This window comes from Choloepus didactylus, chromosome 8 (genome assembly GCF_015220235.1).
Source record: "Choloepus didactylus isolate mChoDid1 chromosome 8, mChoDid1.pri, whole genome shotgun sequence".
Classification (NCBI taxonomy): domain Eukaryota; kingdom Metazoa; phylum Chordata; class Mammalia; order Pilosa; family Megalonychidae; genus Choloepus; species Choloepus didactylus.
The window spans coordinates 97448413-97473367 of NC_051314.1; the positions used below are offsets into that span (position 1 = coordinate 97448413).

At 35.4% G+C, this 24955-nt stretch overlaps 1 protein-coding gene across 1 annotated transcript in view; it reads left to right on the forward strand.

Moving 5' to 3' along the window:
• Positions 1 to 24955, forward strand: part of ABCD2 (ATP binding cassette subfamily D member 2) — a 68007-nt gene that overhangs the window by 38934 nt on the left and 4118 nt on the right. Inside the window, exons 8-9 of the mRNA XM_037848270.1 lie at positions 5585 to 5669; positions 19339 to 19464. Of these exons, the coding sequence (XP_037704198.1) occupies positions 5585 to 5669; positions 19339 to 19464 (211 nt within the window). The remainder of the gene's footprint in view (positions 1 to 5584; positions 5670 to 19338; positions 19465 to 24955) is intronic.

Here is a 24955-nt window from a genome sequence, read left to right on the forward strand (position 1 = left end):
TACATTCAACCAAATAATTTGAGAAGCAGGTGTTGCAAACACCTGATTGTTTTCAGAACCACAATCTTACCAGTATGTACCTTTTCTCTGCTGAGCAACAAATAGAGAATTAGATGACATACAGAAACTTCTGTATTGTTGTTTTTTAGCATAATACATTTTCAAAAGAGTAGAAATAACATTTATGGATATTTAAAAAAAATATATCTTCACATAGTCACACTGTCAAATATTTGATAGCTCGTATGATTTGATAACCTAGGAAAACTACAGAAGTATCAAACTAGAATTCCATATTTCATTTGCATGGATTTTATGATACATTTCTCATGACAGTTGCGTTATCAGAAGGAGCCAACATAATTGAAAGCATGGGCTTTGATGTCAGAGAGGACTGGAATTGAATCTTAGCTAGCACTGTTCTCTGTGTCTTCAAATGTAAAATGGGGATAAATATGTACCTTATAACATAAAGTATTTGTGAAGATTAAATAAGTCTATATATAAAGTATTTAGTACAGTGGCACATGGTGAATACATAAGAATAGCAGTTAATGGAATTATTAGTAGTTGTAATATTGATACTATGATATTTTACTTTTATGTGATGGTACTTGATATTTACACAGCAATTTCACGTGTTTATTTCATTTGATACTTATAAGCAAATGAGGTGGGCAAGAGAGGTGGTATTATATTTACATTTATGATATACAGGTTGCCTTTTTCTTTCATATGGTTAATTCTTTCCCAATTTCAAACTGATGTTTATCTTGGGTAAGTTATTTTGAGCTTGAAATCCAAAAATCAAAATAGAAATTTATAATAAACATGGAATATTGTGTCCCTACAGAAGTCATTCAGAAGTTTTGGAACTCTTTTGAAAAAAGTTTCAATCTACATCTTATACCAGTAATTGTGATGGTTTATGGAGTCCTTACCATGTGGAATGTAGAGTACTAAGCAATTTATGTGTATTATCTCATTTAATACTTACAACAGTCCAGTGATATAGGTGTTACTATCCCCATTTGATAGATAAAATTCAGAAGTTTAGCAACTTACCCAGGGTTCCACAAGTAGTGGAACAGGGATTCAAACATAGATCTGGCTTTAAAGTTAGTGCTCTCTGCTACGCCGTGACCTACTGTGCTATGCTTTGTCCTTGCTTCTTAGACACTAAGAACTACTATCCTTACATATAAAATAATCTTGAGGAAACCCATTAATCCTTAAAGCATTATACATTTAAGTGAAGCAGGAAAGTACTTAAATCTTCAAGTGCATCACTTATTTTGGAAGAAAACTACTGAAATTCTATTTAGACTGTCTAATGCTTGCCTAGTGAAATGTGTTGCTTAGTAAAAGAGGAATTAAAAACTACATTCCATTCCATCTAACAGGATACAAAATAAGAAGGAGTGTGAAGAGTTAACTGAAACAGTTTGTGCATCTCTAGCATACAGGAAAATCACTCTTATTAGCTGGTTTGCTCTCACTAAATCAGCATCTGAGCCACTATTATGACTCACAATTCTGATTTATGTGTTCTGTGATCATGTAATATTGCTTCCTAAAACCTTTGTGTTGGGTAGAATAAAGGGACATGATTAATTAACATATGTGAAGTTAAAGTTCCCTTTAACCCAAATAGTTTTCTCTTATGCCTTGTTCTCACTGGGCAGGGGTAAAAGAGACTTTTAAAGCCCAGAATATTTCTCCACAGTTTAACAGTCTGAATCCATTTTTCAGATCCTCAGTTACATTTCATAAATGCTATAAAATTCAGTCATAGAGAAAGTTTTATTTCAACAGTTTTCCCCAGAAGCAAGAGGTTTAAATCAGGTAGCATTTTGAGATTTTTTTTTCCAAATTTAAAATCATAAGGATATGTTTCTAAACTGATAGAAAATTTCTAGAAGTTTGCCCAAGGAAATGATAATAGTAGTCCCTTCTGGAAAGTGGGATGGGAGGTTTCACTGGGAAATAGGGGACGTTTCCTTTCCATTTCAGATATTTTTATATGGACAATTTTTAAAACATTGTATTTACTTTCATTATATTTCTTTACTTATTTAATTTTGGAATAGGTAACACTTTGACATAATTCAAAAAAAATAAAAGTATTTTTTAAATGTACTCTTAATAATAGGGTGGTATATAAGAACCCTGTATTTCATGCATGATTTTTTCATAAACCCACAACTTCTCTAATTAAAAACAAAGGAGGAGGATTAGATAAGGAAAAATCTCCATCATGTCCCTATGTCTTCACATCCAATTCTCACCTACCACTCAATAGGTAACTACTATTTTTAGTTTCTTATTTATAGTTTTAGATTTTTTTTATGCAATGTATTTTGTAATTATAATTTTAAAGGAAGAAGACAGAAGTATATTTAAAAGATGCATTTTATGTTTAAGATTAGTGTATATTATTCTGTGAAAAAAGCATTCACATTTGCTTTGAACTTTGGTTGTCAGGAGTCCACATTTTCTTTCTGACCAACAGAAGACTCAAATAATCATTCTGATAATTTGACTTTTCAGATACCTAGTTCACATAAACAATGAAGACTCTATTTTCTATTTTCTTTCCCTTTGACCAAGTTTGTATAGAAGTTTTCATAATGTTGAAAATTCAGCTGAGGGAGAAAGTAGTGGGCAAAGGGCATGGATTTTTTCCAAATGGGGGTTAAGTCCTGAATGGTTAAGATTTTGGAAATGTTGCCCTAAGTACTTGTCATGTTTTGGCAGTCATTTTCCTTTTTGAAAATCAGGCTTTGCCTATTTTCCTCTGTTTTCTTATATTCCTACCTCAGAAAAATATTTGATATGACCTTTTTTCTAATTGGCCCTATGGTTTTGTTTTTACATAATGTTTTTTCTGATTACAAAAGCAAGATGTGCTTATCATAAAAATTTTCAAATATTATAAAAATGTGTAACTTAGAAAGTAAATGACTGACAGTTCCACCCCCAAAGATATGTGTATATGTTTAAAGATATGTGTATATGTTTATCTACAGGAATGCAATAGAAATACACACATAACATGGCAACTTGGTTTTTCATATTTAAAAAGTTATTTTCACCATAAGTCCATATCATTATGTATAGATCTAACTAATTTTTAAAAAAATAGAAGCCTTGCTTTTTGCATTAATATCCAGCAGAAAGTCTGTAGTTAAGATATTGTAGGGGGTAGCATAGATAAATTGTAAAAGCATCAGATAAGCCTAAGTTTAAATACTAGCTCTGATACCTAGCTATGTAAACTTAGACATATCAATTGCTCCCTGAATTTTACTTGGCTCACTTGTAGAATGCAAGTAATAATGTCTACTTAATTAGGCTGTGGAATATATAATGAGACAAATCACATAAAGTTTCAGGCACATGAGAGCCATTTAGAGTTAGTTCCTGTTTTATCCCATGTCAGCTTTGCAATTGACCTATGCAGATTTGTTGGTCTTTTCCCCCATTTATCTATCCTTTGGGAATATTGAAAAACAAGTAAGTATTTTTAAAGTGTCAGTATTTAGAGTTCTTAGAACACGATTGGTAAGTATAAGGAATTATTACCATTAAGAGACTATCAAGGGATGAAATAATGGAAAGATGGCAGAGTGGGAAGCTCTTGGAATCAGTCTATCCACCAGAACAACCATTAAACAGACAGGAGCTGGATTTTGAAACCAGAATCCAGTAAAACACCGTATAGCATCCAGGGAAGAACAGGAAGGAGCAGCTGATAAATTATGGTAATACCAGAAAATTGTTCTCTCCATGGGGTGGTTGTCATTGCCCAGCCCTTACTCTCACAGCAGGAAGCAGTGGGGTCCTGCCCCTGGCATAGTGTGCTGGTGCCAGCAAGGGACATATTCCACTTCCCCAAGACTTGGGGTATGGGGTGGGGGTGGGAGCAGCCAGTCGATGATCGCTGCTTTTGATCAGCTACTTTGGATTACTGGGGGCCTGGCTCTGAGAGCACCCATTGTTCCAACCCACCCCAGACAAAGGTGGCAGAGGTGACATAAAGAGTAAACACTTCTTCAGAGCTGCAGGGGGCAGTTGAAGGGTTACGTTAGCTGGGCAGGAGCCAAGTGAAGAAAGCACAGCTTTGGGGAGCTGTGGAAGATGCTCCTGGCACACTTCCTGGTCCCTCTTTCAGCCCTCCCCAGGGCAGTTTGGGGCCTATCAGTGCTCCCTTTGAGGGTCCTTGGCTGGGAAAGACTGACAAGGAAAACTCCTTTCCCTCCTGCTCCTTCTCCCTGAATTTGCCCTCCAGGCAAAAGCAGCTTGAGACAATGAAAGCATCTAAGAACAAAATTGAGGCAGATGGCCTGGGACAAAGGCTTACCTGCTTTAAATCCTACAGTGGAATATCCAGGAAAGGGAAAGTTTTGTTTCTTAGTAAGTAGTAGAAGGGGCTAACTTCTATTACCAGGGGAACTCCGAAGGCCATTAGCAAGCATAAGCCCAGGACAAGACACCAGCCTAGAAAAGACAGGGAGGATCCTGCATTTTGCATTCACCTTGGGCTGTCTTTCTGGATAGGAGTGCAGAACACTAAGGTAGAGCACTAGCCAACACAAAACCAATCTGTAAAGACGGTGAAAGGTATTTCTTGCTTAGATTTGTGTGGTTTTATTAGCTCCCAATACAACTCGCAATCTCACTTCTAGATATATACCCAAAAGAATTGAAAGCAGGGACTTGAACAGATATTTGCATACTGATGTTCATAGGGGCATTATTCACAATGGCCAAAAGATGGAAGCAAGTCAAGTGTCCATCAACCAATAAATGGATACATAAATGTGAGCTATACACAATGTAATATTAGTCAGCCTTAAAAAGGAATGAAGTTCTGATACATGCATCAACATGGATGAACCATTAAGACATCATGTTGAGTAGCCAGACACTAAAGGGCAAACATTGTATGATCTCACTAGTAAGAAATAATTAGATAGGCAAAGTTATAGAGTTTGAGTCTAGCATATAGGCTGTCAGAGGATTGGGTGGGGATAAGGAATAGGGTGTTAAGGCTTAAAATGTCGAGTTTCTATTTGGGATGATGGAAAAGTTTTGGTAATAGATGATGGTGATGGTATAACAACAATGTGAACATAATTAACAGAATTGAATTGTATTTTTTAATGGGGTTAGAAGGGGAAGTTTTAGGTTGTATAAATGTTGCTAGAATAAAAATATAAAAAACAAATCCATGGAACTGCACAGCACTAACTAACAAAGTTAGTAATACAAATATAAAAATACACTTTCATCTATTGTAACAGATGTACCACATCAGTGGAAGTTAATAGGATGGTATATGGGAGCACTGTATTTTATGTATGATTCTTCTGTAAACTTACAACTTCTGTAATAAAAAAAAGAGAAATATCAAATATAAACAAAATGAATATACATGAGACTCTATCTTATTCAAGCAAATTTTCTGTGAAGTACCAAGTTCTCCATGTTAATAATTTAAACTTGCCAGGAACCCCTTATCCAGGGTAGAAACAGTAACACACAAATGATTTATAGAATAAATATATTTTATTTTTTTAAGGATGGGATGCTGTTATGGACTGGAAAGATGTCCTGTCAGGAGGGGAAAAGCAACGAATGGGCATGGCTCGCATGTTTTATCATAAGTAAGTGTGCTATACTCAGGTAACTACTATTTCATTTTTGTAGCCAAAAGGCCTTTGAGTAGGATTGCAGTGCCCTCATCCTAGTTTTAAAATGTATTACTGTAAAACTAATGCATAGAGTTTACAATTTTTGAATTTCTTAAATTATGTTTTTGTGATAGAAATCTCTAAGTATCTTACTGTATTCTATTTATTATATGTTGAATAACTTTATGTAATGATATGTAAAAACCTAAATTAAAATTTTATGTATCCTATACTTGAAAGTAGGATTACTTTTAATTTTAAAATGTGAAGAACGCGTAACGACTACTGGTGTGAACACTGTAGAGTAGGTAGGCATTAAAGTAATACTTGTGAATTAAAATATTAAAATCAATCTACATCAACTTTTCAGTCACTCATTACCCTGTTACACCAGCAGTGCTCTCTTCCTCAAAAGTCAGAGGCATAATACAATGGAAAAAGGAACTAACCAGCTTAGATCTTAATTGGCGAAGAAAAATTGAGAGGCAGGAAATAATTTATCTTGATAAAGCTTTCTCTCTCTTTGTGACTAGGTTCATAGCTTTTGAGTTCAAGGATACCAAGCACAAACACTGGAAGGAAATATTAAAGCCATTCTGATTTGTCCTTTCTCTTATTGGTCTTATTTCTCCTCTGAAAGAAGAAGTCTTTTTCTTTATTTCTTTTAGTTCTTACTTATGTGCATGAATACATGAATGAAGCATAAGCTGGGGCAGATGCCACACTCCTGAATGAGCTGCAGTGAGAGCAGTAATATTTTTGTAGAGAACTTTTAAAAGCTGATAATGAAAGCAAAAAAATAAAATAAGCATTATTAAATATTTAGCATCTAGTTGGCCCACATTTAGCAACTAATTGGACTTTTTAAATCACCTTGAATTTTTTAAAACACCTTTCATTATGGGAAAAAAGATCATATTTTATGAAAAAACAAATTTCATCAAAGAAAAGAAAATTGCAAAATGAACCCCATATTCCCATCACACTGATTCCACAAGTCTGACATTTTGCCACATTCCAGCCATCATGACATTTTCCCTAAATACATTGGTATACATCTCTGAAATATTAGGGCATAATATTACTTACTAATAAGATGCCACAATCATACCTAATACAATTAATAATAATTCTTTAAATTTGTATAACCTAGTTCATACTCAGAGTTTCCCTGATTGTCTCAAAAAATGTCTTTTTACAGTTGATTTGTTCAAATCAAGATCTAAACAAGTTTCACACATTGCATTTGGTTGTTATATCTTTTAATTCTATTTTAATCTATAGAGGCTTTCCTCTCCCCCTACCCCCACCTCTGCTTTTTATGTCATTTGCTTGTTGAAGAAATCAGGTCACTTATCCTGTAGAATGACACCCATTCTAGATGTGTCTGTTTCCTCATGGGGCCCTTTACCCTGTTCCTCAATCCCCCATTTTTCCTCTAACCTGGAAATTAGAGCTAAAAGCTTAATTAGATTTAGGTTTAGCCGTTTTTTAAATAAGAATGTAACATATAAGTTTATCATTAAAAATAACTTATTTAAACAATTTTATTAAAATATAAATATACTCATTTTTTAAAAGTAGTAAATGTTGACAGGCAAAAAGAAGAAAAAAAAATGTATCTGATTACCAATATACAAACACTTGAAATTTCAGTAAAATTCCTTCCCAGTCTTGTTGGTACACGAAAGTTGGTTGTTGTCTTGATTTTTAAAATATTGCTGTTTTCATAAAGTATATTGTAATATCCTTCCTTTTATTCTGTATGCTATTATGTGCATTTCCTATATTATTATGTAATTGCTAGCCAGGGTTTTAAAAAAATTATTAAGGTAAAATGTATGTACCAAATGCATAGATATTATGTATACAATTCAATAATTTTGACAAATATATCTATACTATATTACCAACCCCCTGTCAAGGTGGAGAACGTTTCTATCACCCCAGAAAATTCCCTTATGACCCTTTCCAATCATATCACTCCACAAGCAATTTCTGCTCTGATATCTATTACCATAAATTGGAATCATAGAGTATGTATTATTTTATTTTTACTCTAGCAGGAATTTTTATGAGAAAAGTTTAGTTATGTTAATAACTTTTTATTTGTAATAATGTGCCTAGTTAGTTTAAGAATATGAGTTTAAAACAAATATGAGCCAAGTTTTGCTAACTCAGAATTTTTAGGGAAATGCTTTTTGGAATGCTGTGTCTCAAATGATGTGGTGAGATTGAAGAGTAAACTTTACAGCTTGACATTTATGACCAGCTGTTACCCACTATCTACCTGAATCTGTTTGACTATTACCCATAAACATTCACTAATATGATCAACAGCATAGTTGACGAAATATAATATGTAACCATAACACACTATGTCAGTGTGTTAATAAAATAAACCTTTTAAGGAAGAGCAAGATGCATGAATAAAAGATGTCAACATGAAGAGATTTCAAGTAATGTAACTTGAAATAAATAATTGATATTTATGTATCTGAAATATTTTTAATATAACATGAGACTGTGTAAAGATCAAGTCACAAGAAAGTAGATCTTTATAAATCAGTGGCAAGAAATTTTAGTGAGCCATAGAAAAATCAGTAAAGGCAAGCAAGTGGTTGGAAAACAGAATATATTGAGAAAAGACAAAAGGAAGTAGAAATATTAAATCCAGTGATGGAAAAGTATAATAATGAGAAACTGCCCCCTCTCATCCTGAAAGGGTTAACAAGTTTTGAATTACAGTGTGAAAGACCTGAGCCTGCTAAAATAGAGAACTTTGCCAAGGAATGTTAAGTATTGCAATAGGATAATTTTTTGGGGGGGAGGGGGGTGCAGGATTCAAATGTTTTAATATTTTATTATGTTAAAAAAAAGAGAAAAAATTTGAAGAGTACAAGACAAGAAAAGTTACATTGACAATCTGGGTAGGTATATAAAGGTATTGATTATGTTATTACTTGTAATTTTCTGTATGCTTAAAATATTTCTGGTTTTAAAGAGCAAAAAATTACCTCTCCATCCCAATAAATATTACTGGAACACTTGTTACTATCTTTATATTACTTTTTTTAAAATTTGCTCTTCTCAGAGATAGCAACTACAATATTAAGTGTCTTTCCATGTTCACCTTTTCTGAAAGGTTTTTAATTTTGATGTTTAAAGAATGATCAGAAAAATGCTGTCTTAAGGGAGATGGATTAGGTCCTTCACATGGCCCACTCTACTGATGATGCACCAAAGGAAAAAAAGACAGAAAAGCTGAGAAACAATATTATCCAGTGTTTTATTTAATGATATCAGTTCCAGATTCCAGCTATTGCTTAACATATTTAAGTACACATACACACATACACATACACACATACACATACACATACCCCAGTCCTGCTGAGGAAACAGAAGCGTGTGATCTATTTTACATCTTCTAGACTAGGGGTTGCTATGACAACAGAGTGTAAGATATATTTTTTCTAATTCCAAAATGATATCTCTTCTCTCTTTAGCTCAAAACACTCTGAAAAAAATAAGACAACATTTAATAAATAACTTAGTTACTAGAAACAGCTATATACAAAAAAAGAAATTTGCACCCAAACCTCTATATATTACACTTCCTTTTTTTCTTCCTCTTTTACACACACACACATACACACACACAAAATCCATGAAACTGTAATCAACTCTGAGACAAAGAAGTAGTGCTTGATACTGAAATCAGAACAGCAACCAGAAGCCAACTGCAAAGCTACTTCTTCCGTTGATGTTGTCATGGGGACCATGCAGTGCTCTTTTTGTTCTTTGCATGGAGAGCAGTTATTAGAGTTAAATGGGGTATTAAAGTTGCCATTGACTCGAGTATTTATTAATCTTCACTACACAGCCTGGAATAGGTATCAGGATTCTATTAATAAGCAAATCCATCCTGGAAAAGCAACCTACAGTGCTAAATAATTATTTATGCTGACTGAGAAATGACTACTGATTTTATCTTTTCCCTTTTTTTGACTTTCATTTTTAAAAATCAGGATATCTTCATGGAGGAAATTGTCCTGGTAAATATTTGAGACTGCTCTTCAAACCCTGAAATAGACAGTAAATGACAGTTCAGGGGTTGACTTTTGGTGCCATTAACAAAAAACTAAGTCATATTGCTGAGTACCAAATATATACTTAAGCTCCAGACAAGCTTAATTGAAGAACAGGAAAGGAAAAAGAAAGACAAGAGCAGGAGGGCACAATGAAAAGAAGAAGGAAAAGAGAAAAAGAAATAATGGCAAGAGATAGAGAGCCTCTGGTAATAGACATGTATTTCCAGAGTGAAAAAAATAGGCTAGAAAAAAAAAGAGTACAAGCAGAAATATATTCACCCACTTTTGCCTAAGAATTTGATTCTGAAGCATGTTCTCAAAGTTAAATACTTACTTTAAATTCAATAAGATTATGCATACTCACTTTTGCAGAGTCCTGTAGCAATGAAATTCTATTAGTAGTGCTTAGGAAATCACATTGCTGATAAAATAATCTCATTAAATCTTTGCTGACAGGGATGTGGCCTGTTTGATAATTACGTACTGTAATGTATTTTTCATGTAATTAGTCAGAACCTGGTCACCAAGAATGAACCTGCCTTCTGCGGGAAAATGCACTCAGTGGCCTGTCCCCATCTACATAACAATAAAGCTTATTTTCTTGTGAGCAGGTATCAGAAAATCTATATAGCAATTTTTTTTTTTGATTTTTTTTTAATTCAGTTTTATTGAAATATATTCACAAACCATACAGTCATCCATGGTATACAATCAACTGTTCACAGTATGATCATATAGTTATGCGTTCATCACCACAATCTATTTCTGAACATTTTCCTTACATCAGAAAGAATCAGAATAAGAATAAAAAATAAAAGTGAAAAGAGAATACCCAAACCATCCCCCCATCCCACCCTATTTGTCATTTAGTTTTTACTCCCATTTTTCTACTGATTTTTTTCAATTTTTTAACTTTGTTTATCAAAAAATTAAAAACAAACAGGCAAACAACAACCAAAAAAACCCCACAACATTTCAAACAAAGCAATGGATTAAGGAAAACAAATAACCTAAAATAATTACTTTGCTTCCAATATGTTCCTACCATACCCCAAGAAAATTAATAAACCATGTCCAAACAGAGGAGTAAGAAAAACAAATAATCTAAAATAACTACATTGCTTCCAACATGTTCCTACCATACCCCAAGAAAATTAACAACCCCTAAGAAAACAAAGAAATAAGAGAAAAAAAAAACCTAAAATAACTCTATTGCTTCCAACATGATCTTACTATATCCAAGAAAGTTTACAAACCATAATCATTCCTGAGCATTCCCATAACATTGAGATTACCCTCCATAGTTTATCTGTTCTTATTAGATTATCATTCCCCCTCCACTAATTGGTATCTCTAGGTCCCCTACATTCTACAGTATAAAACATTGTACATTTTTCACAGAATTCACATTAGTGGTAACATACAATATGTCTCTTTTTGTGCCTGGCTTATTTTGCTCAGCATTATGTCTTTTTTTTTTTTTTTTTTTTTTAATCTTCATTTTATTGAGATATATTCATATACCACGCAGTCATACAAAACAAATCGTACTTTCGATTGTTCACAGTACCATTACATAGTTGTACATTCATCACCCAAATCAATCCCTGACACCTTCATTAGCACACACACAAGAATAACAAGAATAATAATTAGAGTGAAAAAGAGCAACCGAAGCAAAAAAGAACACTGGGCACCTTTGTCTGTTTGTTTCCTTCCCCTATTTTTCTACTCATCCATCCATAAACTAGACAAAGTGGAGTGTGGTCCTTATGGCTTTCCCAATCCCCTTGTCACCCCTCATAAGCTACATTTTTATACAACTGTCTTCGAGATTCATGGGTTCTGGGTTGTAGTTTGATAGTTTCAGGTATCCACCACCAGCTACCCCAATTCTTTAGAACCTAAAAAGGGTTGTCTAAAGTGTGCGTAAGAGTGCCCACCAGAGTGACCTCTCGGCTCCTTTTGGATTCTCTCTGCCACTGAAGCTTATTTCATTTCCTTTCACATCCCCCTTTTGGTCAAGAAGAAGAACTCCGTCCCACGATGCCAGGTCTACATTCCTCCCCGGGAGTCATATTCCACGTTGCCAGGGAGATTCACTCCCCTGGGTGTCTGATCCCACGTAGGGGGGAGGACAGTGATTTCACCTTTCAAGTTGGCTTAGCTAGAGAGACAGGGCCACATCTGAGCAACAAAGAGGCATTCGGGAGGAGGCTCTTAGGCACAACCATAGGGAGGCCTAGCCTCTCCTTTGCAGCAACCGTCTTCCCAAGGGTAAAACCTGTGGTAGAGGGCTCAACCCATCAAACCACCAGTCCCCTATGTCTGTGGTCATGTTAGCAACCATGGAGGTGGGGTAGGCGAATACCCCTGCATTCTCCACAGGCTCCTCAAGGGGGCACTGCATCTTTTTTTTTTTCCTTGTTTTTTTTTTTTTTTTTTAACTTTCCCTTCTTTTTTAAATCAACTGTATGAAAAAAAAGTTAAAAAGAAAACAAACATACAATAAAAGAACATTTTAAAGAGACCATAACAAGGGAGTAAGAAAAAGACAACTAACCTAAGATAACTGCTTAACTTCCAACATGTTCCTACTTTACCCCAAGAAAGTTACTTAATATAGCAACATTTCTGTGAACTTGCTCCTACTATATCCATCAGAAATTAACAGACCATAGTCATTCCTGGGCATCCCCAGAACGTTAAATAGCTTATCTGTTCTTCTTGGATTATTGTTCCCCCTTCCTTAATTGCTTTCTATTGCTAGTTCCCCTACATTCTACATTATAAGCCGTTTGTTTTATATTTTTCAAAGTTCACATAAGTGGTAGCATATAATATTTCTCTTTTTGTGCCTAGCTTATTTCGCTTAGCATTATGTCTTCAAGGTTCATCCATGTTGTCATATGTTTAACGAGATCGTTCCTTCTTACTGCCGCATAGTATTCCATCGTGTGTATATACCACATTTTATTTATCCACTCATCTGTTGAAGGACATTTGGGTTGTTTCCATCTCTTGGCAATTGTGAATAATGCTGCTATGGACATTGGCATGCAGATATCTGTTCGTGTCACTGCTTTCCGATCTTCCGGGTATATACCGAGAAGTGCAATCGCTGGGTCGAATGGTAACTCTATATCTAGTTTTCTAAGGAACTGCCAGACTGACTTCCAGAGTGGCTGAACCATTATACAGTCCTACCAACAATGAATAAGAGTTCCAATTTCTCCACATCCCCTCCAGCTTTTGTAGTTTCCTGTTTGTTTAATGGCAGCCATTCTAACCGGTGTTAGATGGTATCTCATTGTGGTCTTAATTTGCATCTCTCTAATAGCTAGTGAAGCTGAACATTTTTTCATGTGTTTCTTGGCCATTTGTATTTCCTCTTCAGAGAACTGTCTTTTCATATCTTTTGCCCATTTTATAATTGGGCCGACTGTACTATTGTCATTGAGTTGTAGGATTTCTTTGTATATGCAAGATATCAGTCTTTTGTCAGATACATGGTTTCCAAAAATTTTTTCCCATTGAGTTGGCTCCTCTTTACCTTTTTGAGAAATTCCTTTGAGGTGCAGAAACTTCTAAGCTTGAGGAGTTCCCATTTACCTATTTTCTCTTTTGTTGCTTGTGCTTTGGGTGTAAAGTCTAGGAAGTGGCCGCCTAATACAAGGTCTTGAAGATGTTTTCCTACATTATCTTCTAGGAGTTTTATGGTACTTTCTTTTATATTGAGATCTTTGGTCCATTTTGAGTTAATTTTTGTGTAGGGGGTGAGGTAGGGGTCCTCTTTCATTCTTTTGGATATGGATATCCAACTCTCCCAGCCCCATTTGTTGAAAAGACCATTATGACTCAGTTCAGTGACTTTGGGGGCCTTATCAAAGATCAGTCGGCCATAGATCTGAGGGTCTATCTCTGAATTCTCAATTCGATTCCACTGATCTATATGTCTATCTTTGTGCCAGTACCATGCTGTTTTGGCAACTGTGGCTTTATAATAAGCTTCAAAGTCAGGGAGTGTAAGTCCTCCCACTTCGTTTTTCTTTTTTAGAGTGTCTTTAGCAATTCGAGGCATCTTCCCTTTCCAAATAAATTTGATAACTAGCTTTTCCAAGTCTGCAAAGTAGTTTGTTGGAATTTTGATTGGGATTGCATTGAATCTGTAGATGAGTTTGGGTAGAATTGACATCTTAATGACATTTAGTCTTCCTATCCATGAACATGGAATATTTTTCCATCTTTTAAGGTCCCCTTCTATTTCTTTTAGTAGAGTTATGTAGTTTTCTTTGTATAGGTCTTTTACATCTTTGGTTAAGTTGATTCCTAGGTACTTGATTTTTTTAGTTGCTATTGAAAATGGTATCTTTTTCTTGAGTGTCTCTTCAGTTTGTTCATTTCTAGCATATAGAAACATTACTGACTTATGTGCATTAACCTTGTATCCCGCTACTTTGCTAAATTTGTTTATTAGCTCTAGTAGCTGTATCGTCGATTTCTCAGGGTTTTCTAGATATAAGATCATATCATCTGCAAACAATGACAGTTTTACTTCTTCTTTTCCAATTTGGATGCCTTTTATTTCTTTGTCTTGCCGGATTGCCCTGGCTAGCACTTCCAGCACAATGTTGAATAACAGTGGTGACAGCGGGCATCCTTGTCTTGTTCCTGATCTTAGAGGGAAGGCTTTCAGTCTCTCACCATTGAGTACTATGCTGGCTGTGAGTTTTTCATATATGCTCTTTATCATGTTGAGGAAGTTTCCTTCAATTCCTACCTTTTGAAGTGTTTTTATCAAAAAGGGATGTTGGATTTTGTCAAATGCTTTTTCAGCATCTATTGAGATGATCAATTGATTTTTCCCTTTTGACTTGTTAATGTGTTGTAATACATTGATTGATTTTCTTATGTTGAACCATCCTTGCATGCCTGGAATGAACCCCACTTGGTCATGGTGTATGATTTTTTAATGTGTCTTTGGATTCGATTTGCAAGTATTTTGTTGAGGATTTTTGCATCTATATTCATTAGGGAGATTGGCCGGTAGTTTTCCTTTTTTGTAACATCTTTGCCTGGTTTTGGTATTAGATTGATGTTAGCTTCATAAAATGAGTTAGGTAGTGTTCCATTTTCTTCAATGTTTTGAAAGAGTTTGAGTAAGATTGGTGTCAGTTCTTTCTGGAAAGTTTGGTAGAATTCCCCTGTGAAGCCATCTGGCCCTGGGCATTTATTTGTGGGAAGATTTTTGATGACTGATTGGATATCTTTGCTTGTGATGGGTTGGTTGAGGTCTTCTGTTTCTTCTCTGGTCAGTCTAGGTTGTTCATATGTTTCCAGGAAATTGTCCATTTCCTCTACATTGTCCAGTTTGTTGCCATACAGTTGTTCATAGTATCCTCTTATAATTTTTTTAATTTCTTCAGGATCTGCAGTTATGTCACCTTTTTCATTCATTATTTTGTTTATATGGGTCTTCTCTCTTTTTGATTTTGTCAGTCTAGCTAGGGGCTTGTCAATCTTGTTGATCTTCTCAAAGAACCAACTTTTGGTGATATTTATCCTCTCTATTGTTTTTTTGTTCTCTATGTCATTTATTTCTGCTTTAATCCTTGTTATTTCTTTTCTTGTGCTTGGTTTAGGATTGGTTTGCTGTTCATTTTCTAGCTTCTTCAGTTGATCCATTAGTTCTTTGATTTTGGCTCTTTCTTCTTTTTTAATATATGCGTTTAGTGCTATAAATTTCCCCCTTAGCACTGCTTTTGCTGCATCCCATAGGTTTTGGTATGTTGTGTTCTCATTTTCATTCGTCTCTATATATTTAGCAATTTCTCTTGCTATTTCTTCTTTAACCCATTGATTGTTTAGGAGTGTGTTGTTTAACCTCCAGGTATTTGTGAATTTTCTAAGTCTCTGATGGTTATTGACTTCTAATTGTATTCCATTGTGGTCAGAGAATGTGCTTTGAATAATTTCAATCTTTTTAAATTTATTGAGGCTTGTTTTATGTCCCAGCATATGATCTATTCTGGAGAAAGTTCCGTGAGCACTAGAAAAGTATGTGTATCCTGGTGATTTGGGATGTAATGTCCTGTATATGTCTGTTAAATCTAATTCATTTATCAGATTATTTAGGTTTTCAATTTCCTTATTGGTCTTCTGTCTGGTTGAGCTATCTATAGGAGAAAGTGATGTGTTGAAGTCTCCCACAATTATTTTGGAAACATCAATTGCTTCCTTTAGTTTTGCCAGTGTTTCTCTCATGTATTTTGTGGCACCTTGGTTGGGTGCATAGACATTTACGATTGTTATTTCTTCTTGCTGAATTGCCCCTTTTATTAGTACGTAGTGGCCTTCTTTGTCTCTCAAAACATCCCTGCATTTGAAGTCTATTTTATCTGAGATTAATATTGCTACACCTGCTTTCTTTTGGCTGTAGCTTGCATGAAATATTTTTTTCCATCCTTTCACTTTCAGTTTCTTTGTGTCCCTGTGTCTAAGATGAGTCTCTTGTATGCAACATATTGATGGTTCATTTTTTTTGATCCATTCTGCGAATCTATATCTTTTAATTGGGGAGTTTAATCCATTTACATTCAACGTTATAACCGTGAAGGCATTTCTTGAATCAGCCATCTTATCCTTTGGTTTATGTTTGTCATATTTTTCCCCTCTGTCTATTAATATCCTTTATTGTACCCATACCAAATCTCTTTAGTACTGAACCTTTCTCCAAGTCTCTCTGTCCTTTCTTTGTTTCTCTGTCTGTAGGGCTCCCTTTAGTATCTCCAGTAGGGCAGGTCTCTTGTTAGCAAATTCTCTCAGCATTTGTTTGTCTGTGAAAAATTTAAGCTCTCCCTTGAATTTGAAGGAGAGCTTTGCTGGATAAAGTATTCTTGGCTGGAAATTTTTCTCACTCAGAATTTTAAATATATCGTGCCACTGCCTTCTTGCCTCCATGGTGGCTGCTGAGTAGTCACTACTTTGTCTTATGCTGTTTCCTTTGTATGTGGTGAATTGCTTTTCTCTTGCTGCTTTCAGAACTTGCTCCTTCTCTTCTGTGTTTGATAGTGTGATCAGTATATGTCTCGGAGTGGGTTTATTTGGATTTATTCTATTTGGAGTTCGCTGAGCATTTATGATTTGTGTATTTATGTTGTTTAGAAGATTTGGGAAGTTTTCCCCAACAATTTCTTTGAATACTCTTCCTAGACCTTTACCCTTTTCTTCCCCTTCTGGGACACCAATGAGTCTTATATTTGGACGTTTCATATTATCTATCATATCCCTGAGGTCCATTTCAATTTTTTCAATTTTTTTCCCCATTCTTTCTTTTATGCTTTCATTTTCCATTCTGTCATCTTCCAGGTCACTGATTCGTTGTTCAACTTCCTCTAGTCTTGTACTATGAGTGTCCAGAATCTTTTTAATTTGGTCAACAGTTTCTTTAATTTCCATAAGATCATCCACTTTTTTATTTAGTCTTGCAATGTCTTCTTTATGCTCTTCTAGGGTCTTCTTGATTTCCTTTATCTCCCGTACTATGGTCTCATTGTTCATCTTTAGTTCTTTGAGTAGCTGCTCTAGGTGCTGTGTCTCTTCTGGTCTTTTGATTTGGGGGCTTGGGCTTGGGTTATCCATATCGTCTGGTTTTTTCATATGCTTTATAATTTTCTGTTGTTTTTGGCCTCGTGGCATTTGCTGAACTTGATAGGGTTCTTTTAGGATTTGTAGACCAATTGAAGTCCTTATCTCTAATTTATCAGATCTACAGCTTCGTGGAGTACACTTTCTCTAACTAACCAGTAGGTGGCGTCCACGAACCACCTGTTCTCCACAAGCCAGTTCTCCCCTGCTTAGCCTTTTTGGTGAGTGGGGGAGTGAGTCTTGTGGGGTCCAATTGGTGTACCAAGCTTGCGTGTGTAGTTGGTGTTGCCTGCCCTGTATATGGGGCGTGTTTCTGGGCAGTCAGGGAGGGGGGGGTGGCTCTAACAATCAAATCTCCCTGGTGATCCTAGAGTTTTAAAGCTGCTGCAATAGTCTAATCCTTCAGTTCAGTCCTGCCACAGTTTGTCTCTGCCACTGACCCACAAGTCCTTGGTATTGGCATATGGCTCCTGAGACTTGCAAGTGGGCCCCTCTTCCAGGCCGTGCATCCCAGGTCCTCTGTTGAGGGATGACTGTGCTATGTCACAGGTGAGTGCCGTCCCCCCAGGGCAGTTCTGGGCTGCTGGGCTGTGTAGGGAGGCTCCCAGTCTGCTGAAATGATGGCTGAATGGGGCTTTGTTAATTCACACTGCTCTACCTTCCCAACTCTGGGACAGTCAACTGAGGTTGCAGGGAAGGCTAATGTCCACGCCCAGTTTTGTGGTGTGTGCCTGTTATTTGAAGCACTTCCGTCACACTGGGTTGTCTGGGGCAGCTCTGGGCTATGGGGCTGGCGATGGGCAGGAGTGTTTCCTGTCCACCAGGATGATGGCTGTGAGCGGACACCCCCCTTTTCTTGGGAGGTTGTGGTGTTTAGTGAATTTTCTCAGCCACTGGATTATTGCGTTTTGTCTCAGAGCTCTCCTAGTTCTGCTCTTGACTTGACCTGCCCAAATAGCAAGTCTTTGAAGCTTTCTGTATTGGGCTTCTTAGAGTAATTGTTTTAAAAAAAGAAAAAAGGATTAAAAAAAAAAACAAAAAAAAAAAACGGGCCCTCCTCAGAGATCTAATGGGTTATTGAAGTGCTAAGAGAGAAAGCAACCAGGGCCATTAAGGAAAGGTCCACAGGTCAGAGAGATCAGCTTTTCTTCGGGATTTGCATATGCGCCTCAGGGCCCTTCCCCTTTCTGTGTTCTCCAGAACTCCAAAAATCCTCCGCTTTTATTTTGGAGTTTTTCGTGCTGTTTTTTTCTATGCCTGTCTCCTCTCTGCTGGGCTGGCTGGTCTCATATTCTCTGGTGTCTGGTCTCAGTCTGTCTATGGTTGGAGTTTGGATCAGTAGAATGAGTTTCCGATAAGGGCTGCCACTGCAGTTCTCCCTTCTCCTTCCCGGAGCTGACAGCCCCTCCTCCCCCGGGACTGAGCCTGGCAGGGAGGGGCGTGGGTCCCCTGGCCGCAAAAACTTACAGATTTCGCTGATCTCAGCAGTTCCACGTTTTCATGAGTGTTGTATGAAGTATGCCCAAAGTCAGATTGCTCTGTGGTGTCCAGTCCACGCAGTTCCTGGCTTTCTACCTACTTTCCTGGAGGAGTAACTAAAACATACAGCTCACCAGTCTGCCATCTTGCCCCGCCCCTTCCCTGATTTTTTAACAGCAGCCATTCTAATGGATGTGAAATGGTCTATATAGCAATTTAAAGTTTAAAAATATGTGTTATTCTAATCCAAAAGGGGGATGACTACTTTCACGCTTTGTCACTTATCACCTTTAATAATGACATGTTCTTCTTTGCTCCTTTAAAGTGTTAACATTGCAACTTACATTGTCAAAAAAAAAAAAAAAAAAGATGTGTCCTTCAAACAGGAAAACCATTATATATTTGCATTTATTTTTTTCAAGGCCAAAGTATGCATTGCTGGATGAATGTACCAGTGCTGTCAGCATTGATGTTGAAGGAAAGATATTTCAGGCTGCGAAAGGGGCTGGAATTTCCTTACTGTCTATAACACACAGGCCTTCTCTTTGGTAAGTGTTTCCAATGCTAACATATTTTCAATAGATGATCCTTTCTATGTTTCTTAAAGAAAAACTAAACTTTTCACTATAGAGCATAGGACATCACATCTGTTTCCTAGCTGTATTTCTTTTAAGTTGCACACTCGTAGGCTAGATATCCCAAACCTAGTATCATAAAGTTAATGTATTATTTGTCAATTATCACCACTTTTCAGTGATTTTTTAAAAACTGAAAATATTCAGGATAATAAATCCATAGCGCCTACTGAGAAAGAATGTGTTTATATATTTGCATCATTCTTTTAGTCCTTTCTCTGAAATCCAGGAAAAAAAAAATACCACAACTTGATATTCTTCCCAATGATTAAATTGGAAAAACACAGAATAAAAGTTTTTTTTATTTTGTTTTTTAGAAAAAAATGAACTGAAATTTTTATAAATAATAACTCATATTAGCTAATGGGATTTCCTCTTTTGAAATCTAATGATACTATTTTTTACTATTCCCCTATTTTTTCCATTGATTCATCATCATAGTAATAGTTGCTAATGCAGATTTATCACCTCTTCTGTTCCAGGCTCATCGTATTTAAGCTTCACAACAACCCTGTAGGGTATAGAAAGTCTAATTATGCACATTTTACAGATGAAGAAACTTAGAACTAGAAAAGTTAGAAAAGTTAAGTGACTTGCCATGATCACACTCTGTACTACCGTATATTCCTCTACTTAAGTTAAAAACTCAAAATACATCTTATCCAAACCTTAAAAAACTTCCTTCACACTACATTCCATTTTCTCTACTTTCACATTTTATTTCATCAATAAGGTCTAGTTTTGTTGTTGTTGTTATTGTTGTTGTTGGTATATTAAAAATCATAGTTGACCGTATTTGCGTTGCCTTCTTATTTCCCAAGGAACTGGCAGAACTCCTTTGTCTTTGGCTACAGCATTCTGTAGCTGGTGGCTGAAAAATTCCATGTGTAAAGCTTCCATCATCTACATGGCTTCAAACTTAGCTAGATAGCAAACTTTTAAGTTAATCCTTGAAGCCCTTCTAGTTCTTTCACCTTATAGAGATTGTTTGCCTTTTTAATTGTAGGAAAACTGTATTCAGTTCAGATCATTCTTTGTTGTTCAAAGTTTTTTTTTGACTCTTCTTGAATTCCACTTCTACTTAGAAGATAATAATCTATTCTCATACTCCATCCCAACATTCAGATTTTTCAGAAAATTTTCCCTCAGATTGTTGACCTGTAAATAGAGCATTTCACAAAGTGAACCTTTCTGTGGAACCTTATAGTTTGTCTCTGTTAAGAATTAAGTGGTATCTGGCATGATAGGACCCTGATTTACTAATCTCTCCAGAGACAGTCTGGATCTAGCCCAGGATGAGTTAGGGTCCTTATCAGTGACTGTGATTCCTCTGACTCAGCCCTAGAGAAGACAAACAGGACCTGGAACTCTGAGACAATTATGACATTTGTCTGTAAATCCTCTGACTCAGAGATGACATAGAACTAGGCCAGAAGAACTCTTCAGCCCTTCCTAGTGTGGACCAGTAATTTCCAGACATGCTCCCTAATTGACCACATGCTGAGTGTTAGAAAAATGGAGTTCTCTCTTCATCCTAGAGTTTTTCTAACTTCTCTCAATAGATTTATTTTGTTATCCTGTCATTCAGTTCCTTATTAAAGTAATGTAAAAGAGGCACTGTTTTCTCAAACAAAGGAATAATTTTTTAAGCAACTAAGAAAATCTATGGCTATTACATCTTTAAAAAAGAAAAAAAACACATTTTTATTGAAGCTACTATAGTATATTTCTCCATAAAACTAAAAATCATGTTGTTTTTGCTTTGTGAATTAGTTTACCCATTTTAGGTTGTAGAAATCCATCATTTCTGATTATTTTTCCTTCAATGGAGTTCTTATTTTCCCTGTAAAAGTTTCAGAAGTGGGAAGAGAGAGGTATTACATTTTCTCCCATAACAACAACAACAACAACAACAAATGGGTAAGCATTGGTTTTAAAGATTAAAATCAATACCAGTATCTGAAGAGGTTAGAAAAAAAATGTAGATGATTATTAAGTTATTTGATTCTTGAATATAGTTATAGCTTGATAATTGCCATTTTCCTCTGCTTTATCCTATTTGTAAAGGAAGTCTACAGCAGATTATCTCCAATAAGCCTCAGTTAAAACAGCAGTTTTTTTGTTATGCCTCTATTAAACTGTGAAATATTATTCTAGCTCATAATATAGAACACTCCTTTGGATCTTAGGGCATGAAACACCAACACAGTTTCTTCTTCCCATGTAGGTATCAAATAATGTTGTTAGACCAGAGTGATGAGCCAAACCTTCATTATACATTGAAAGTGGAACTTGCCCAATATGTTAACTACTGCATTCTAAATTGCTCCTGATTATAGATCCAAGGCCAGGAAAGCCTGGGAAAAGTTGAAAGTAAATAAAATGAACTATTTACCTTTATTTTTCCTTCTCAGTGTATGACCAGCCTTCTTGGTTTTTTTCATTACTTTTGTTTTAGCTTTCTGATTTTAATAGTAGTATTTTTACATTTTTTCCCTTGACAAAGAAATGCATTGTTTTCAATTTAATTTAGGAAGGGTCTCATTTTTGGAAGTCTTATGAACCTAAACATAATTAGGTACTCAAAAGTATATGGCAAAGATAATGAATGTCTTTTGCATGTTATCAAAACACATGAACTTCAACCTTCAGTTTCAGTGTTTTTACTCTTTTACATGTAATTTAACCAAGCTTAGTTTTTTTGTTTGTTTGTTTTTTAATTTTTTATTTATTGAGATTGTTCACATACCATACAATTATCCAAACATCCAAAGTGCACAATCTGTTGCCCCCGGTACCATCATACAGCTGTGCAGCCACCACCACAATTAATTTTTTTTTTCAATTTTTAGAACATTTTCATTACTCCAGAAAAGAAATACAGACAAAAAAAAGGAAACTCAAATCCTCCCATACCCCTAACTACCCCCCCTCCATTGTTGACTCATAGTATTGGTATAGTACATTTGTTACTGTTGATGAAAGAACGTTAAAATACTACTAACTGTAGTTAGTTTGCAATAGGTATGTTTTTTCCCTATATGCCCCTGTATTATTTTTTTTTAAGTTTCAGAATAGTATTTAATTTTCAGATATTTATAGTCATCTTATTTGATATCACAAAATAGTGGCCCCCGTGTTATAAATTTTACAGATGAGGATATTGTTGCACTATTCTCACCATACATAGGTTGCAGAATAAATCTGAATACAGATCAATATTTCCCCTTCTTCCTCCTTTGTATATTTACAAACATGCCTACACATAACCCTTGCTATTCAAATTGTTTTTATCTGAACCAAGGAACTAAATGCATTGAGATAATTTTGTTTTGTTTATAAGAATTCTCACTATAAACTCTACAAGCTTAGGGATCAGAGAGTAAATAGATTTTTTTTTTTTTTTTTTTTTTTTTTTTTTGCCAAACCCTCTATCTGAACTCAGAAGCTAAAATGGTTCAGTATTTTCCATTAACTATGCAATAAATAGCAAATCTTGGGTCCACAATTAATGTTGTTTTGTTTCAGTGTATGAAATAGAGGTTAATAATTGCCACTTAAATTTAGTGGTTCAATGACTACCATAACAGATGTCTCTCCATATATAAATAGACATTTTCACAAACACTGCTCCCTATATGCCTTTGCTCTATATATCCCATGCCTGTCTCCAGACAGTGGCATCTAATCTACACCAACCAATAAAACATAATTGAAAATACACATTTTTCAATGCTCTCAAAAAGTATAAAAGTATTCCTTTGGATTTTCAAAAGAGGTCTATATTTGCAGACTTAAATTTAACAGTTTTTAACTATTATTAGTCTAATTCCTGTTTTATCAATTAGGAAACTAAGAGTCATCTTACAAGTTAAGTGAGATGACCACATTTACAATCAGCAAGTCAGAAAAGTGAGTCAAGTATCTTCATCTTCTGACTTCTAGTGTTTCAGAAAGAATGCCATACCATAAACCTGAGTTATCCATTTGAAATAGAGTGAAAGAAATGGTAGCATGAAATAGGGTGTGATACCAAATGTGTTTTCTCCTTCAAAATGTCACCATTCTGCAATGTCTGTCTGTTCCTCTCTGAAATAAGGAATTAAAGATAATTTAATATAGGGTTGTGTCTTATTATGACTATGATAATAAAGCCAAATTTATATTCAATGGTCACTATATGGCTTAAAAAATGCATCTTCATCTAATATTATGGAACCTTTCTCCGTATCTCTCTCCTTTCTTTGTTTCTCTGTCGGTAGGGCTCTCTTTAGTATCTGAAGTAGGGCAGGTCTTTTATTAGCAAAATCTCTCAGCATTTGTTTGTCTGTGAAAAATTTAAACTCTCCCTCAAATTTGAAGGAGAGCTTTGCTGGATAAAGAATTCTTGGTTGGCAATTTTTCTCTCTCAGAGTTTTAAATATGTCATGCCACTGCCTTCTTGCCTTCTTGGTGGCTGCTGAGTAGTCGCTGCTTAGTCGTATGTTTTTTCCTTTCTATGTGGTGAATTGCTTTTCTCTTGCTGCTTTCCCAAGCTTAGTTTTTACAGCCATTTCACCCATTGATGAATGGATAAAGAAAATGTGGTATTTCCAAACAATGCAATATTATTCAGCCATAAAAAGATATAAAGTACCAATACATGCTACACCATCAATGAACCTTGAAAACATCATGCTAAGTGAAAGAATACAACCACAAAAGGCCACATATTATAAAAGTCCACTGATATGAAATGTCTAGAATAGGCAAATCCATAGAGACAGAAAGTAAATTAGTGGGTGCCTAGGTCTGGGGGGAGTAGAGAACGGGGAGTGACTGTTAATGAGCACAGGGTTTCTTTAGGGAATAAGAAAAACATTCTGAAATTAGATAGTGGCAATGGTTACACAACTTTGTGAATACACTAATAACCACAGAATTGTATATTTTAAAAGACTGAATATTATGGTATGTGAACTGTATCTCAATTTAAAAAAAAAAGAAGGTAGAAGCTGCTAGAAATAGGCCTAATGATCATAGTAAATAATGATAGATGAGAGCTTTAAAGGAAGAGAGATGTAAGGAAAACTTTAAGACAGAAAAGCTGAAGAAACGTAAGAACATGGGCCAGTTTGGCATAGAAACAAAATGAAGGTTGCTTAGCTATGCAGAACCAGCTCTGTCAGCTTTACTCTCTCCACTCATCCCCGAACTCCAGATACTGGTGGCCGACTCAGCTTCCCTTTAGGAAAAGATAAAACCATCTCTGTACCTCTCTGAAGTTCCTAATTATGGACCTGAGCATGACAAAAGAGATTAAATTATAAAATGGCATGGAAGATTCCTTTAAATTTTTCTATCAGAGTTCATTTTTTAAAAGTTTAAAAACCTTAATTATTGAAAAAATTTTACTTACATAGAA